Genomic DNA, 15,720 nt, shown 5'->3' on the forward strand with positions numbered 1-15,720 from the left:
TTTCAAAATATTGTGTGCAAACTTAAAATATCCGGATGTACAAGCAAAACTATTATTTAGAATTTTGAACATTTTAAAATGCGTTTTTATATATATTTCATAATAGGTGTATCTTCTACACCTATGAGCCAAAACACCATTACATTACCTAATACAGTAGTGACAATTCTCTATTGCATTGAGATGTTTTATTAGTGGTTCTTGTTGCCCCAAGTTTTTATTGGCAAAAGGAGAAGAAAACATGAATGGAATGTCGAGCTCCTAAATCTGCAAGGAGAGAAAAGGATCATTGAAGAGCCCATGAAGTACACCCTCCGTTTTTATTTACTCCCCATATTAGCTTTGACTGAAGTCAAACTTTATAAAATTTGATCAAGTTTGTAGAAAACAATATGAACATTTACAATAACAAATTTAATATTATGAAAATGTATTTGCAATGATGATTCAATGTTATAGATTTGATGATGTATATGTTAATATATTTTTCTACAAACTTGTTGAAAGTATATAGTGTCACTTTAGACAAACCTAATATGCAGAGTAAATAAAAACGGAGGGAGTACTGATAGACAGTGGACTTGCAGCACTTTCGGCTCATCATTTCCTGCCGCAACCAATATATGAAGCCAGACACAACATACATCTTTTTTAACAAGTTATAACATACATAACGACTGGCAGCAGAACCAGGTCAGCTCAGCTGTGCCCTGCCTCTCACAAGTATCCTCAGCATCCATTTATTCGGAAGATGCTACACGCACCTCTAAAACTTGCCCCGGTCAATGGGGAATAGTACTAATATTTACTAGCATCACACACGGCTCTCACTGAACATGAATCTCCTGGACTTGCAGTCTCCCTCGCCGCTGAAGCTCATAGAGCATGAGTAGTGCCGCGGAATCCATTGCGCTCTTCTTATCCGCAAAACCATCCCCCCTGAGGCTGATCACATCACTATTCGGTATGTGCAGTTTTATGGTTGACACGAAGGAGAACCCTTGACCTTGAGGCGTAGGCACACTGCTTTCAGGAAAATGGGAAGATTTAGCTGGTTAGTTTACACAAGCTACCTGGAAGTTCACTCATCAGTAATCACAGGCAGAGATCGGTTCAAGGCAAAAGTACCTTTGTTCTACTTCCGCACTATCGAAAATAGGACGCGGCCATTGTAACATTTTGCAGAACTCATGCAGTGCGGCACGGGGTCCTCCTTTACTCATTCTCACCGCCCAGTCCACTGCGTAAGTGAGATATTATAAATATGAAACAAGAACTCGTGCTTGGGATGACAAACAAAACATACCTGGTTTATCAAGACTATCAGCTATCTTTGAACCAGCTGATTTCTTTCTCCTGATTGGTGTTGAAAGTTGTATATCCATTGCATCAAAAATGTTACGATGATCTTGGAACTGTTGCTTGTTACTTGCATTCTTTGGTACTAGAAGTCCTTGCTCCTGCAGAAGGAAATCGAACATTGAGGGGTTGAAATGCTGGACCTTAAAAACAATACGATGTCAAAAAAGTGGGAAGCACAAAACAGAAAACGGGTACCTCAAGGTCCTTGAGTAACATGGAAGCTGCATGTGCTTTAGCATCCTTTTTGCTCTTGCCACAACTTCGCCTGATAAGGAGCGTCTCCTTGAGTTGCACATCCATGGTAGCCTCTATTTTGTCCCCATCTGTACACTTAATTCCTATAAAGTACCCATTTTCGCTGCACCATTCGAGAAGCTCTCTGAAAGGAGGTAACTCCAGCTTCTCAGGTGTGACAATAGGGGAAAGAAGAGGTTTGAAAATACCCCAAACTACCTCCAAATCAAGTTTTCTGTCTATAAGAATTGCACCCGCAATACTTTCTACAATATCACCAAGAACCTGCAGGGCAAAAGAAAGGAAACTATGATATTCATATACACTGGTACATGACGATTCTGGAAAATGAAACAAAAGGTGAATAATTTTTTTAACAATAGTAATATCCATAAATAAAAATGTAACAATAGTACTCCCTCCGTACGGAAATACTTGTCATAGGAATGGATGTATCTATATGTATTTTAGTTCTAGATACATCCATTTTTATACATTTGTGCGACAAGTAAATTCCGAACGGAGGGAGTAATAATCTATTTAGCCATCTTGAGTAAATCATACACATCAAAGGCAAAGGAAGAGAAACATACCTTAGGCCCTCTTAATGCCGCATCTGATAAAGAGTTGATTTTGTCCATGGAAGGGTTCTCTAAACTATTCACATATTCAGTAATATTATCTGGTAATTTCCCAGAAGAATGCTGGAGACACTGATAAAACTTATGCTTTACTGCAAGTCGTGCAAAATTTTCATTGTTTACTGATGCAGAGCGTAAATCTGTCAGTTCCCCCTCATCGGTGTCTTTATGACTATGGAAAAGATGTCGTGTTAAGAGAATATCCAAGACAGCATCACCGAGAAACTCCAGACGCTGGAACAAATAGACACATTCAGTTTTTTCCAGTATTGAAATTGAATAATAAAGAATTGAGAACACCCAACATGAATAGCCAGCTAAATTAAGTTTAATGCTAACATCAACCATTACCTGGTAGGAATATCTTTCTGCTGATTCCTGCAGTGATGGGTGGGTAAGAGCTTCTAGAAGAAGACCTTTCATCAAAAATACATAGCCTAGTTTTGCTTCAAACTTTTCAATTACATCATTTTTTGGAAGATACGTCTGCACAGATGCACTCAAGAACTGACCAATCAATTCTTCCTCAACTTCAACATCAATTCCCAACCATTTGAGAACAGCCATAGCTGCTCTTAAGCCACCTTCTACATAATATGCACCGATTATAGCTTCAACGCAATCAGAAATTGTTTTGGAACACATCCATCTGTGTCCCTTATCACACAGCTGGCCTACTTTCACATGAATATCCTCAGTGACAGCCTCAGAATTTACTGGACAATTACAAGGAACAGGATGAATGGAGAGCTGTCCTGGTGCAAGCCATCGGCGAGGATCAAATGCAGCATCACGTATATAACCCTATGAATCACATGCCACCAGTTACAGGATTAGTCTGTGATAATGTTAACAGTCAACTTAACAAATGCAACATTGTATAGATTGCCCAGAATGAGATACAATTTACCTGTATTTTGTGTTCAATTCCAAACCCATAAAGTGCAGCATTAGATATTATATCAACCCTACTGGATGTTAACTGCCCCTCATCCTTGTCAGGAAATTTTAGGAAAAGGTGACAACTAACGACATACTTCAGCACAGAATCTCCCAATAATTCCAGACGCTCCATTGAGAAGTCTTCAGAGCATCGAAGAGTTGTAATAGCTTCTAGAATCTAAAGTGCATGTGCAAATTGATCATGTTCATTTCAAGAAACACAATAAATGTAATGTATAGAAGTGATAAAAAAAATACTAATGCCGATTTCTTACCAAAAAGCTTGATACATTAGAATCGTCATATGAAATTTCACTCTTTAGTTGACTGGCTAGCATTAGTGTCTCTATACGATGCATCAAAGATGGGAACAAATAAAATGTTCTTAAAATGTCATCAGAAAAGTTAAGGGGGATCAGCAACTCTGGGGGCATGTGAACACGGTTGTTTGCCTTAGTTATATCTGATGTGCCACCCTTTTTCTTCTCATCATTACCTAGGAAAGGCAGCAAGCAAACATGAGGCTCATATAAAAATAATCAAGCAAAGCATGAACAATGAGGACAAGATATACTGCGAATGCACCCGTCTAATTAAATGAGCTCATTGTCAATCCTGTTTGATGTATGAAAAACGAAGATGATTTATGTAATAATTCTTCAAAAAACTATAAAGTGACTAAAACTAAAACTGGCTACAGAGGGAAAAAAACAAGGACCTTCATCTCTGAGCTTCGAGGAAAGAATGTTGTGGGGCCTATGACTGGGTTTCAGCACTAGTAATGGCTGTGAGGGATGACGAAGAACTATGCCATACCTGCACATGAAATAAATTAATTCAACATATTTATGCTTGAGCAAGCACATGAATATGCGCGGTAACAAACATACTTCTTTTCAAAGTATTCTGCAAAGGTGTGGAATTCTGTTTCTTTCTCATCTGATACACCATCAAATGTGCTATTGGCAGATAAATCAGCAACATTAAGAGCAGTATATATCTTTCCTGTGTGAACTGCCAGCACTACCACATTTCTAAGGAAATTAGCCTCACATGAAGTGTTGGCCAAATGAATTAGATCTTCATCATTTTGGTCGAAATCAAGTATTCCCGGTATGTTAATTTTTTCTTCAAAATAAATCTTCCTCATAAGTTTAACAGCTGTAGCGGCTTCATCAATCACTCTCCAGTTGATGCATGAAATGTCATGGGACTCCACAGTAGGATCCATAGGTAAAATCAAATACATGTTTGGATTATTCCAGATAAAGTTGTCATCTTTACTGAGAATAAACTCCCATGGAACGTCGGATGATTTTGATCCAGTGAACAACTTTCCGAACAAACCATTGAACATAAGTGCTTGAAATAGCTTTGCTTGCTCCATCTAAGCGGGGAAAACAGAATGAATCTTCAATATGAATCAAAAGCAAAAAAAAGAACAGGGATAACAACGGTAGCAAGAAGAAAACACAACTTGAGCAGACCTGTTGAACATCCAACTCAAAAAGGCCACAAGGAGAGACTGAAGCTTTCACCATCTTGTCATGTAGAAACAGCTCAATATCCAAATTAGCAGCTTCATGTGCTATAGTTTTATCAATTAACAGAACAAAATCAGAGTATTTCTGACCAACTTGGTCACAAAGAAATTTCATCCTGTAGCCTTGAAGGTTAATGGCAGTTCTCTCTGATGCCCAGGTACCAGACAACCCACATACTCTAGTTGTACCATGTAGCTCCTTTCGTTTGGTTGTACCTTTGTGAAGGCAATAAAAGATTGTCATCAGAAATACAAGTTACTTTTTATCACAGTTAACTCAGGAATCAATACTGTAAAAAACATACAACATTTTAGAGCTTAGTAATCACTCACCTACACCAGCCAAAGATGTGAGAACGTCAGTTTTGTTCACAGATTCCAGTGGTGCCTCTTCAACAGAAAGAGAGTCAGTAAGTACTCCTAGCAGATGCAGCTGCTTACATGCATCAAGACAAACGAGCTGTTTTGCTCTCTTCTTGTTTCTTGCTTTTGGACCCACCAAAGGTGGCAACATGTCACTAGATGGTAGTGTTAACGTACACACAAAACCATCACCATGGTTGGTGAACTCAAATGAAGGTTTTGTGGTGTCGTACCTGTGACATGTGCAGAAATGTAAGAACGAGAAATAAGAGCCACACACACAAAATGACAACTGGTATCGCAGATTTGCAGGTGTAAAATGTGTAGCCAAGAATAACCAGACTAAAAAATGTGATCATCATACTTGTCCCCTGGAAGCTTGTCACAGTATTGGGCGATAACACTAATGCTAGAGCCAGCAGTTACTTTTGCTCCTGTTGTGCCTACATGGTATTCATTCTTTTCTTCAACGGGGAAGAAACCAGGGAGTAGATCCTCAGAATCTCTGTTCAAAGCAGTCTCAACCATCGACTTCTCACTTCTCAAAATGGCAGATATCAAATTATTTTGTTTAACATTTTCCCTGCAAAGAATATCACAATTATAGCTTCTTGGTTCCCCTCTCACCATTCCTTTTTGCAACCATTTAAAACCACAAGCATAAGAAAAATTAGAATGGACAGCCAAGTGAAAACTTTACCTTTCAATCATTAGTATGTACTGAGAGTCCTTCTGGCGTGCTCGTCCACGTGACTGCATATAACTACGGGTAGTCTTCGGCAAATCAAATCTTATTACACACGAGCAGTCTGTGACATCAATGCCCTCTTCCGCAACATCTGTCGTAAATAGTAAGTTCACCTACATTTAGTTCATAAAATGGGAAGACAAAGAAATGTTAGATCACGAGGGCTAAGTTTTTCTTTCTCCAAAATGTTTACAGAATCTAAGGACCTTTCCGGAGCGAAATGAATCCAGTGTGTCCTTCTGCATTTTAGGGGTCAGAGCGTCCACTGAAGAACTCCCTCCAGTAAGAGAGGAAACTGTAAAATGTGAGAGGTAGCCAATTTTCTTCATTATCCGTTCCATGACTCTGGCAGTGATCTTTCGATCCACAAAAATGAGGCATTGGACATGATCCAAGTTACTGTTAGGAAGAGAAGTATGTCATGTCAGTGCAAAGGAGTAGAGTTATGTCATGTCAGGTAAAAGTAGCATATTTACCAGAATGAGCGAACGATTTGGATGAGTTCATAAAGCTTTGGTGAAATATAACCCGTCTTCATTGCTTCCACACATCCACTGTCAGAATTTAGAAGCACATCGCTACCTGAAATAACAGGAACCCATTACATCTAGTGTTACATGCTACATTTGTTTAATATCCTTCGGCCAACAGTTTTGCATAATAGTGTAAGGCTGCAAAAAAGATCATCGAAAAATGATACGTTGCTGGTTTTAGGTACACAATCATCACACCTTGCTGGAGGTGCTTGTCAACTATACGTGACATATCCTCAAAGAACTTCAGATGAAGCGCTGAAATTTCTGCAAGCAGGAACGAACTATTTGCAACACATTGAGTATTTGTGGCATCAGAAGCTTTCTTCAGCCAACCGTTTCTCTGACCCCTTTCAATGTAGATTGTAGTGGCCTGCAAGATAAAATATTAACTGTGGCAGGAAGCTCTAGAGGTCAAATAGTGATTATATAAAAAATAAAGATAAAAACTGCATTACATGTTACACGAACCATTAGAACCAATGAACCTAAGAGATACCTCACTAGCACAAAGAAGACCAACATCATCGATGCAATACAGGATTTTGGCTGAAGAATTGAATAGACGCCCCCGTGATTCTTTTGCTATTTCACCGGATTCTTTATTCTGGTAGTTAGGCTTATTCTGCAATGTAGTTATTAATGCATCGTACTGCACAAACAAAAATTAATTGTCTTCAGAGATAAAATCTTGAGCCACTGAACTCCAGTAACATACTTAAACAGTAGAGCAGGGACTAAGATGTGAGACCTTGGAATGCAAAAGTCCCAACTCTTCACTCAATTCCTTGAAACAAACTCTTTTTGGGTCATAGTATCTGTCCACTTCTTTTGCAGAAGGAGCGCAAAGCTCTATCTCTTCTCTATCAGCCACTGTGTAGATCTGTTCGAGCAAAACATAAATATATATATCAATATATGTTAGAAGGCCACAATCTATAAACATATCTGCATATGACTATATGTTTGCAGTTTTTCTTTCTGAATCAACAGGGACTAGCCCCTGTGGCTTTTTAAATTAAAAGAGAACAACTGTGAGCACCCCTGCGGAGCACAAGGCTCGAATGCGGGTGGGCTAGGGGCCATGACAAAAATATAATGTGGGCACCTCTAGCCAACTGGTCGATGCCCAGTTTTACATGTTTGCAGTTCAACGAACAAAAATAGAATGTTGCAGGGATCACAACTAGAAATTGTGCAAATATGGAACTTGTATAACCAGAAAAATAGGAAGTACCTTAGCATTTAGAAGCTTTTCCAGTTCAGCAAACTGAACTTCACAATCCAGATTAGAAGAGACACCTACAAAGATGACAAGGACAAATCAAAATCATTAGAGAAGATTTATATACTATTGCTAATAAGAATGTAACAAAGGACTTCCAATTGTACTTTTTTTCAACGATCTTAACACCTTTCAACATAGTCTACGATCAAGTTTATCCATGCGACCGTATTTACTGTTTAGCATTCCCTTCTTTACCATAAATTATGTGTCTGACACAATGTTCATCAGTTTATTTAATATACATGTACGTAGAAACAATTCAAAGCATGTAGCGTTATATGCAATGTATAGCAAAACAATAAAGTATTTTATGTATTTGTGAATGCTTGCCTTTTCTTATAACAGGTGAGGCCGTCATACCAAACACATTTGGCTTGTGGTCAGATTGGTGATAGTAGTCCTGCTCAAAACATGGCCGTGGCGAACACAACAATTTCAGAATGATTATAAAAAGGAAGTGTTGAGCACAAAAAGGTGATCTGGTGTTTCAGAATACCTTCATTATCATCGCATAAGGATGATTGCGAGTTGCACGATGGCACTCATCAAATATCATAAGACTAACCATGTCCAAGCTCAAGAAAGCTCTGCGTAAAGCAGTTAGCAGCACATCTGGTATCATCACCATGACCTGCAATGTTCCAATGGCACTCCAAAGTAAGTGACAAAAGCATCTACATACAAACGAAACAAAGCATGGCACTTGATCAAAATGTATGATAGGTATAAGAAAATGTGCCTCTGTACGAGTCCAATGCACCAATAAAGTGATAGTAGATGTATTGTTTGTTAGCCCAGACTCCCGCAGATGAGTTGGCAGAAGTTATCATCCAGCGATGGTACATTAAATAGGGGCAAGGGAGGCTAAGAACCAATACAGACGAAAATAAATTGTTTCCTGGTCAAATAAACAGACCATGACTCAGAAAGCATGAGTACGCTTTGTTAAGTCAAGTACGTCGCCATACAATGGTATTAGATGTCAACTGTCAAGGTCTTTCAATGCAAGTAGACAGGACATGAAAAAAGCATCTAATGTTATAAGTCTGCATGATATAGTGAACAGAAAAATGGAGACAAGCATTTTTACCATGATACAATGAACAAACAAGGAACCGACAGGCCTGGACCAACACTTACCTGAGATTTCGATACTTTTTCTTTCCATCTCTGAGGCGTCCAGTGATCAACCCCCGAGGCACCGCAATACAGTTCCACATCAAAATCTGTGTGGGTTTTAATCACCTCGCATTGCTGCGGCAACAAAATGTCAGAACATACTAGTTTCATATACCAAGATGAATGTACAGTCACGAGCCTACATACTGCAGTGGTGCAACCTGTGTGACGAGCTGAACTGTTGGTGCAAGGAATATGATCTTCCCATTGTTATTTGATTTGTCAATCTTTTTCCCAAACTCTTTCATGAGCATCACCGCAATCATCGTCTTCCCGGCTCCTGTGTCAAGCATTGCAATCGTGTTTCGCCCCTTGGCAACCTCATAGACATCGAGCTGGTATCTGACCGATTTCAATATCATAAAGCAACATCAGGTACAGTACTCTGTCTGATCATACAAGACTGTATAATCCTGCAACAATAAATAAGTAAATAAAATCGTGCCAAACCTTCTGGGTGTGAAAACTTCAGACTCTGTCTTCTGCCGCTTCAGGCTGTCTCCTTGAGGGCATGACTCGGATGACCTCTTGAGAGGGTTAATGTTCACTGTCCAAAATCCAACAACAGTTAAACGAGAGAGATCAATGGCGAACCCCAATCCAGCGCTAGAAACCCCCCTCCCCAATTCGAACAGAACATAATCAAATAAACTGGAGAGGAGGGGGGAAAACAGAGTGCCCGCGTTCTGTCTTCAGAGACGAAAAGCCGGAGCACCTCACCCCCAAAAACCCTCGCAGAAAGGAAACCCCCAAATGCATGGCGGAAACCCCAGGCAGACATGCCAAAGGTACGACGACCGATGGCGGCGGAATGTTTTGGAAGATTATTAAGCAGCGCAGCAACCCCAAAATCAAGCCCCAATCCGGCGCCGTCAAATCAAACGCGGGCGTAGGGAGCGGCAATCGACCGGATCGAACGCGCATTGCCGAACCCCGGCCTGATTGGCAGCCCGGCACGAACACCGCGGCCGCAAAATAGAGAGCGGGCACAAAACCCCAGCAGAGACGCGCAGGTGGCGATGGGTCTAGATCGGTTACTTACCGTCGCAGGCCGCCGCCTCCGCGGAGCCGGTGGCGTCCATCGGCTCGTCGCCTCCGCGGCCTCCGGCCGCCGGTTCCGCCTCCGCCTCCGCCAGGAGAGAATTGTAGTGGGCAAGCTTCGCAGTGGTACTCGCCTCTGCTTTGGGGTTTGGGAGTTGGGGCTGACATGCGCTGGCCCACGGGGGCTTGGGGGTGGGGGGGGGGGGGGGGGCGGATACTAAACAGGCAGACACTGCCGCGGCGGAGGTTGGTGGCCTGCGGGGCCTGTTTGGTGCGCCTTGGAAGCCCCGTGGTGGTGGATTGACGGGCCTGCACTGGCTCCTCGTGTCGCTCCTACCCTGCGTGGTTAAGCCAACTTCACCGCACGACCTCAAACAAACGTCCGGTTTGATCGAATTTTGTCTGTTTGAGACGGCAATGAATTCGTTCATGTCCGGCTCTGTTCGTTGGATCATGCGTGCGCCCACCGTGCGACCGCATCCCAAATCATGTCCGCGTCGGACTTGATTTAAAAAAACTTAACTAAAAATAAATAAACTCAGTTTAAAAAGCTTAAAACATTAATAAAGGTCCAGTTTTCACGGCCACAAAACGGTCCAGTTTTAGATATAATTAACATAAAAAAAGTAGCATGCCCGCCGTTCCCGTTGTCGTTGCCGTCTTCACTGGTCGCCGGTGTCGTCGTCGTCGCCGTCGCTGACGAGGTCGATGTAGGGCGGCGGCGGTCAGAGGTGGGCTGGCAGTCCCTGGTGCGCGGGGGCGTGGTGGAAGCTGGCCTGCAGCACCTCCTCCCGTGGCGAGGCCTCCCGCTCCGGTGACCGCGGCGGCATGGGGACCAGTTCACGGCCAACACTGCATGCACCATCTCCGGCGCGGTGCAGGACCAGCCTCACGACGCGCCAACGAGCTCCGCAGGGAATGCGGCCACCTCCTCCTCCTCCTTCGGCTCGGGGATGGCGACGTCGCCAGCCGTAGAGAGGGCCATGGCGCGGTCCAGCCCCGGCCATTGACGCTCATCATGCGTTGCCATGGAGTCCTCCATGACGCGTTGAATGAGGCTGGCCTCCTCCTCCTCCATCATGCGAGGAGGTGGAGGTGGTGATGGAGACGGCGAAGGCGACGGCGTGGGCGTGATGCCGCGCACCCGCCTACGCACGCGCACCTCCCGTGCCCGCCGTGGCCCTGCGTCCGTCCCGGCGAAGTACGAGGCACGACGCACGTCGTGCTCGTCCTTGAGCCATGTGTCCCATAGGGTACTGTCGGCGGCGTACCTCGGGTCCTAATAAAGGTCGTCGAGAAGGAGGTGGCGACGGCGGTCGATCTCCTCGCGGCGTGCACGGCCGCTCGTCGGCACCAGAGGGATGGGGACGCGGTCGACGGAGAGATGCCACGCGTTGGGGAGGTGGACATCACTCCACGGGACCGGCGTCCTCGTCTCCCAGTAGCGCAGGCAGACCTCAACGCTGAGGTACTGCTGACTGGCACTCTCTGGCAATAGCTAGACGAATGTTGATTCTGTGACAACAAACCTTCCCTTGCAACGGCACCAGAAGAATGTTGCTAGCACTTCCCGACAACGAAACTAGAAGAATGTTGTTGATGGCCCACCAACGCGTGGGTTTGCAGCAGTTCTCGAGGTTAGAGTATTCGACCCAAATTTGTTGATTCGCCAGGCAGGAGGTGAGAGAATACTCTCGAGTATTAGCAGCTGAATTTGTCTGATTCAACCGCACCTGAAAGATTAGTATCTGCAAGCAAAGTAGTAGCAGCAAAGTAACGAGTAACAGCAGTGGCAAGGAACAGCAGTGGTGACAGCAGTAGCAAGTAGCAACAGTAGCAAGCGACAGTAGTAGCAACAGTAGCAGCAGAGCAAGACAAGTAACAGCAGCAGTAGGACAAACTCGTAGGCAATGGGTCGGTGATTTGTTTGGATGATATTCATCATGCAACAGTTATAACACGGAGAGATATGTGGCTAGCTCCCGTTCGTCAATGTGATGTAGGCATGCATTCCGTGTGTCGTCATACGTGCTTAGGGAAAAGAACTTGCATGACATCTATTGTCCATCCCTCCCGTGGCAGCGGGGTCCAAAAGGAAACTACAGGGTATTAAGGTTCTCCTTTTAATAAAGAACCGGACCAACGCATTAGCACTTGTGAACACATGAACTCCTCAAACTATGGTCATCACCGGGAGTGGTTCCGGTTATTGTCACTCCGGGGTTGCCGGATCATAACACGTAGTAGGTAACTACAACTTGTAAGATCGGATCTAAAACATACATATATTGGTGACAACATAATAATTTCAGATCTGAAATTATGGCACTCGGGCCCTAGTGACAAGCATTAAGCATGGCAAAGTAGTAGCAACATCAAATCTGAGAACATAGTGGATACTAGGGATCAATCCCCATCAAAACTAACTCGATTACATGATAGATCTCATCCTACTCGTCACCGTCCAGTGAGCCTACGAATAGATTACTCACGAACGACGAAGAGCTTCATGGAATTGGAGAGGGAAGAAGGTTGATGATGACGATGGCGACGATTTCCCCTCTCCGGAGCCCAAAACGGACTCCAGATCTGCCCTCGAGATGAAGAACAGGTTGTGGCGGCGCCTCCGTATCGCAAACGCGATGAAATCTTCTCTTTTTATTTTTTCTGAGATGAAAGTGAACTTATAGAGCTTAGATTGGGGGCAGCAGAGCCGTGTGGGCCCCACAAGCTTGCCCACCGCCACCAGGGGGTGGCAGTGGCAGGGCTTGTGGCCCACTGGCCCACCCCCTCAGATGGATCTTTGCGCAGGTATTTTTCATATTTTCCAAAAATGTTCCCCGTAAATTCTCAGCTAGTTAAGCATGACATCAGAAACTATATATGATCTCTAAGTTGTCATTGCAAACATGGTTCTCTCACAACAAAGCTGAATCTGGGTCGATAAGCTAGTCATATTTACAAAAAAAATAGATAGAGTTCATATCAGCTTTTCAGTCTCAGTCACTTCATCATATATCATCATTATTGCATTTCACTTGCACGATCGAACGATGTGAACAATAATAAGAGTGCTCGTGCATTGGACTAAACTGAATCTACAGGCAAACACAAAGGAGAAGACAAAGTAATATGGCTCTTTGAAAGCTAAACAGGTATGCATGCAAGAACCACTAAACATTGAAACCAATATCTTCTACCTTCACCCAAAGAAAAAGAAAACTATTTACACGGGAAAGCTCCCAACAAGCAAAAAAAAGAAAGAAAATATTTTTGGGTTTTCTCAAAAGGACACAAAACAAGAAAACGAAAATAAACTAGCATGGATAATACAGTGGCAAAGTGTAAACACCGGCTAACAAAGCGAAAGCATAAGCATGAATATAAAGTCGGTGAGAACACGTACTCCCCCAAGCTTAGGCTTTTGGCCTAGCTTGGTCTGCTCCCATGGATGGTCCTCGCGAAATCCAAAATCATAATGGGTGTTATACGGGAGTGCTGCAGCCACTGCCTGAATAGCTGCCGCACGAAGTCGAGCAGCCGTCACCTCCCTCTCATACTCCTCTGCCTCTCCTATGGTTATGTAGTATCTTCATTTAACCTGAAAGTCAAAGAAAGTAGGAGCAGGAAGGGTAATATGAAAAACACGTTGCTGGTTAAATATCAAGTGGTATAGGAGGGATTCATGATCTCCCTCAAGGAACTGGTAGCGTGTTAGAGCGACACGGTCAAGGTAGGCTGTACGGAGAGGAGGGTCTTCTAAACGGATGGATATTCCAAGAAAATTTGCTAAGTGTGTAGCATAAACTCCACCAAAGAAATCCCCCTCACTAGCATTTTTATTCAACCTCCTTGCTATTATAGCTCCCATATTGAAGCTCATGTCACCTGTTACTGCGCTCTTAAGGATAGTAACGTCGGAAGTGCATAGGTGACAATGTGCACCCTTGTCGTTAATGCACCTACCTATGAAGAGGGCAAAGTAGTGCAAGGCAGGGAAATGGATGCTTCCTATGGTGGCTTGCGTGATATCTCTGGTTTCTCCAATAGTTATACTAGAGACAAAGTCTCTGACCGAAGACTTAGGAGGATCATTAACACTACCCCCATCGGGTATCTTGCATATCCTATTGAAATCCTCCAGATCCACGGTATAGGATTTATCGTACAGATCAAACAGTATGGATGATTCACGGCCAACTAAAAATTTGAATCTACGCACGAAAGAGGCAGTGAGCATAGCATACTGTTCACATTTATCTGAGAGGAATTCTTCTAACCCGGCATTGCGGACAAGTGCATCAAACTCATCCTTGAAGCCTGCTTCGATCATGAACTCATCGAAAGGCCATTCACATGGTTACACCGGTGCGTCCCTTAGTTGAAAAGGTTCGGGCTCCCGAAAGGAGAGACGAGGACCCTTCTTACTTGAGGAACCACCATGAAACTTCCTCCTGAACATAATTTCCTAAAGCTGAAATTTTTGAAGTTCAAGAGAAAAGTGAATAAAGACCCACCACACCTTGTAGCAACTACTCCTACTAGTGCCTAGAAATCGTATCACGCGCTAAAACTTCTTGGGACCAGCTAAAATCAACCTTTCAAGCTCAAGAACAGGGTCACCAAGGTAGCAAGAATTCGCGAAGGATAAAGCACTAGAGCAAAAACTAATTGGACCAATGGAGGAGTCACTTACCAAGGAGTAATCTCCCCAAAACAGTTCGGAGAATGGTGCTTTGAGCAAGGAGATCGAAAATCACACCCAAATGAGCAAGAACACGGGTTTGAGCTGCGAAACAATTTTTTCGGGAGGTGGAAGAAGAGGCTGGGAGCTGGAATGAGTGGAGGGGGTGCCTGTGGGCCCCACAAGCTTGCACCCCGCCACCAGGGGGTAGGTGGCGGTGGGGGGGCTTGTGGCCCACTGGTCAGGACCCCTGGACAGCTCTCAGGCCCAGAAATTTTCAAAAATTCCAGAAAAAAACATACTAAATTTTCACGACCATCGGAGAACTTCTATTTTCGAGGTATTTTTCTCCGGGGCGCTAAAACAGAAAACGGGACAAACTAAACTAATTCTATCATTTTTATTCTAAGCAACAGAAAAAGGAAAACTCAAAACATAGGTATGTGACTCTCTGATTCATCCGTTTCATGGTCATCGAAAGAAATCTGTCCATGGGATTGATCAAATCCTTATGACAAAACCTTCTCGAATCGCAAGAGAGAACGGAGAGTTTTCGAATAGCCACTAAGTCACCTCAATGGGGATATGAATCTCCCCAACAAGAAAATCATACTTCATCTTGACACGAGGATTAGGGCATTCAAAGTGTTGGGGAACGTCGCATGGGAAACAAAAAATTTCCTACGCGCACGAAGACCTATCATGGTGATGTCCATCTACGAGAGGGGATGAGTGATCTACGTACCCTTGTAGATCGTACAGCAGAAGCGTTAGTGAACGCGGTTGATGTAGTGGAACGTCCTCACGTCCCTCGATCCGCCCCGCGAACAATCCCGCGATCAGTCCCACGATCTAGTACCGAACGGACGACACCTCCGCGTTCAGCACGCGTACAGCTCGACGATGATCTCGGCCTTCTTGATCCAGCAAGAGAGACAGAGAGGTAGAAGAGTTCTCCGGCAGCGTGACGGCGCTCCGGAGGTTGGTGATGACCTTGTCTCAGCAGGGCTCCGCCCGAGCTCCGCAGAAACGTGATCTAGAGGAAAAACCGTGGAGGTATGTGGTCGGGCTGCCGTGGAAAAGTCGTCTCAAATCAGCCCTAAAACCTCCGTATATATAGGTGGGAGGGAGGGGACCTTGCCTTGGGGCTCAAGGAGCCCCA

The 15,720-nt window shown here is 43.8% G+C and overlaps 1 protein-coding gene across 2 annotated transcripts; it reads right to left on the reverse strand.

Annotated features, from left to right (window-relative positions):
* Window positions 1–603: 603 nt before the first annotated feature.
* LOC123445161 (endoribonuclease Dicer homolog 3a) lies at window positions 604–10,032 on the reverse strand. 2 transcript variants are annotated; one of them, XM_045122105.1, is made up of 26 exons: window positions 9,876–10,006; window positions 9,284–9,380; window positions 8,995–9,175; window positions 8,795–8,908; window positions 8,151–8,285; window positions 7,985–8,054; window positions 7,604–7,668; window positions 7,118–7,249; window positions 6,866–7,018; window positions 6,565–6,739; window positions 6,310–6,415; window positions 6,040–6,232; window positions 5,786–5,946; window positions 5,450–5,668; window positions 5,056–5,318; window positions 4,667–4,938; window positions 4,070–4,566; window positions 3,898–3,995; window positions 3,455–3,675; window positions 3,148–3,357; window positions 2,589–3,041; window positions 2,190–2,471; window positions 1,558–1,881; window positions 1,307–1,460; window positions 1,129–1,240; window positions 604–1,023 (listed from the first exon to the last, which is right to left on the reverse strand). In XM_045122105.1, the coding sequence occupies exons 1-26, from the start codon at window positions 9,913–9,915 to the stop codon at window positions 828–830; spliced, it is 4,923 nt and encodes a 1,640-aa protein (XP_044978040.1). In that variant the 5' UTR covers window positions 9,916–10,006; the 3' UTR covers window positions 604–827. The 2 variants fall into 2 exon arrangements, with proteins under 2 accessions (XP_044978040.1, XP_044978041.1); XM_045122106.1 differs by lacking the exons at window positions 604–1,023; window positions 1,129–1,240; window positions 1,307–1,460 and having other exon boundaries at window positions 1,602–1,741; window positions 1,816–1,881; window positions 9,876–10,032.
* Between the last annotated feature and the right edge of the window lie 5,688 nt (window positions 10,033–15,720).

The sequence above is a fragment of the Hordeum vulgare genome, chromosome 3H (genome assembly GCF_904849725.1).
Source record: "Hordeum vulgare subsp. vulgare chromosome 3H, MorexV3_pseudomolecules_assembly, whole genome shotgun sequence".
Classification (NCBI taxonomy): Eukaryota; Viridiplantae; Streptophyta; class Magnoliopsida; order Poales; family Poaceae; genus Hordeum; species Hordeum vulgare.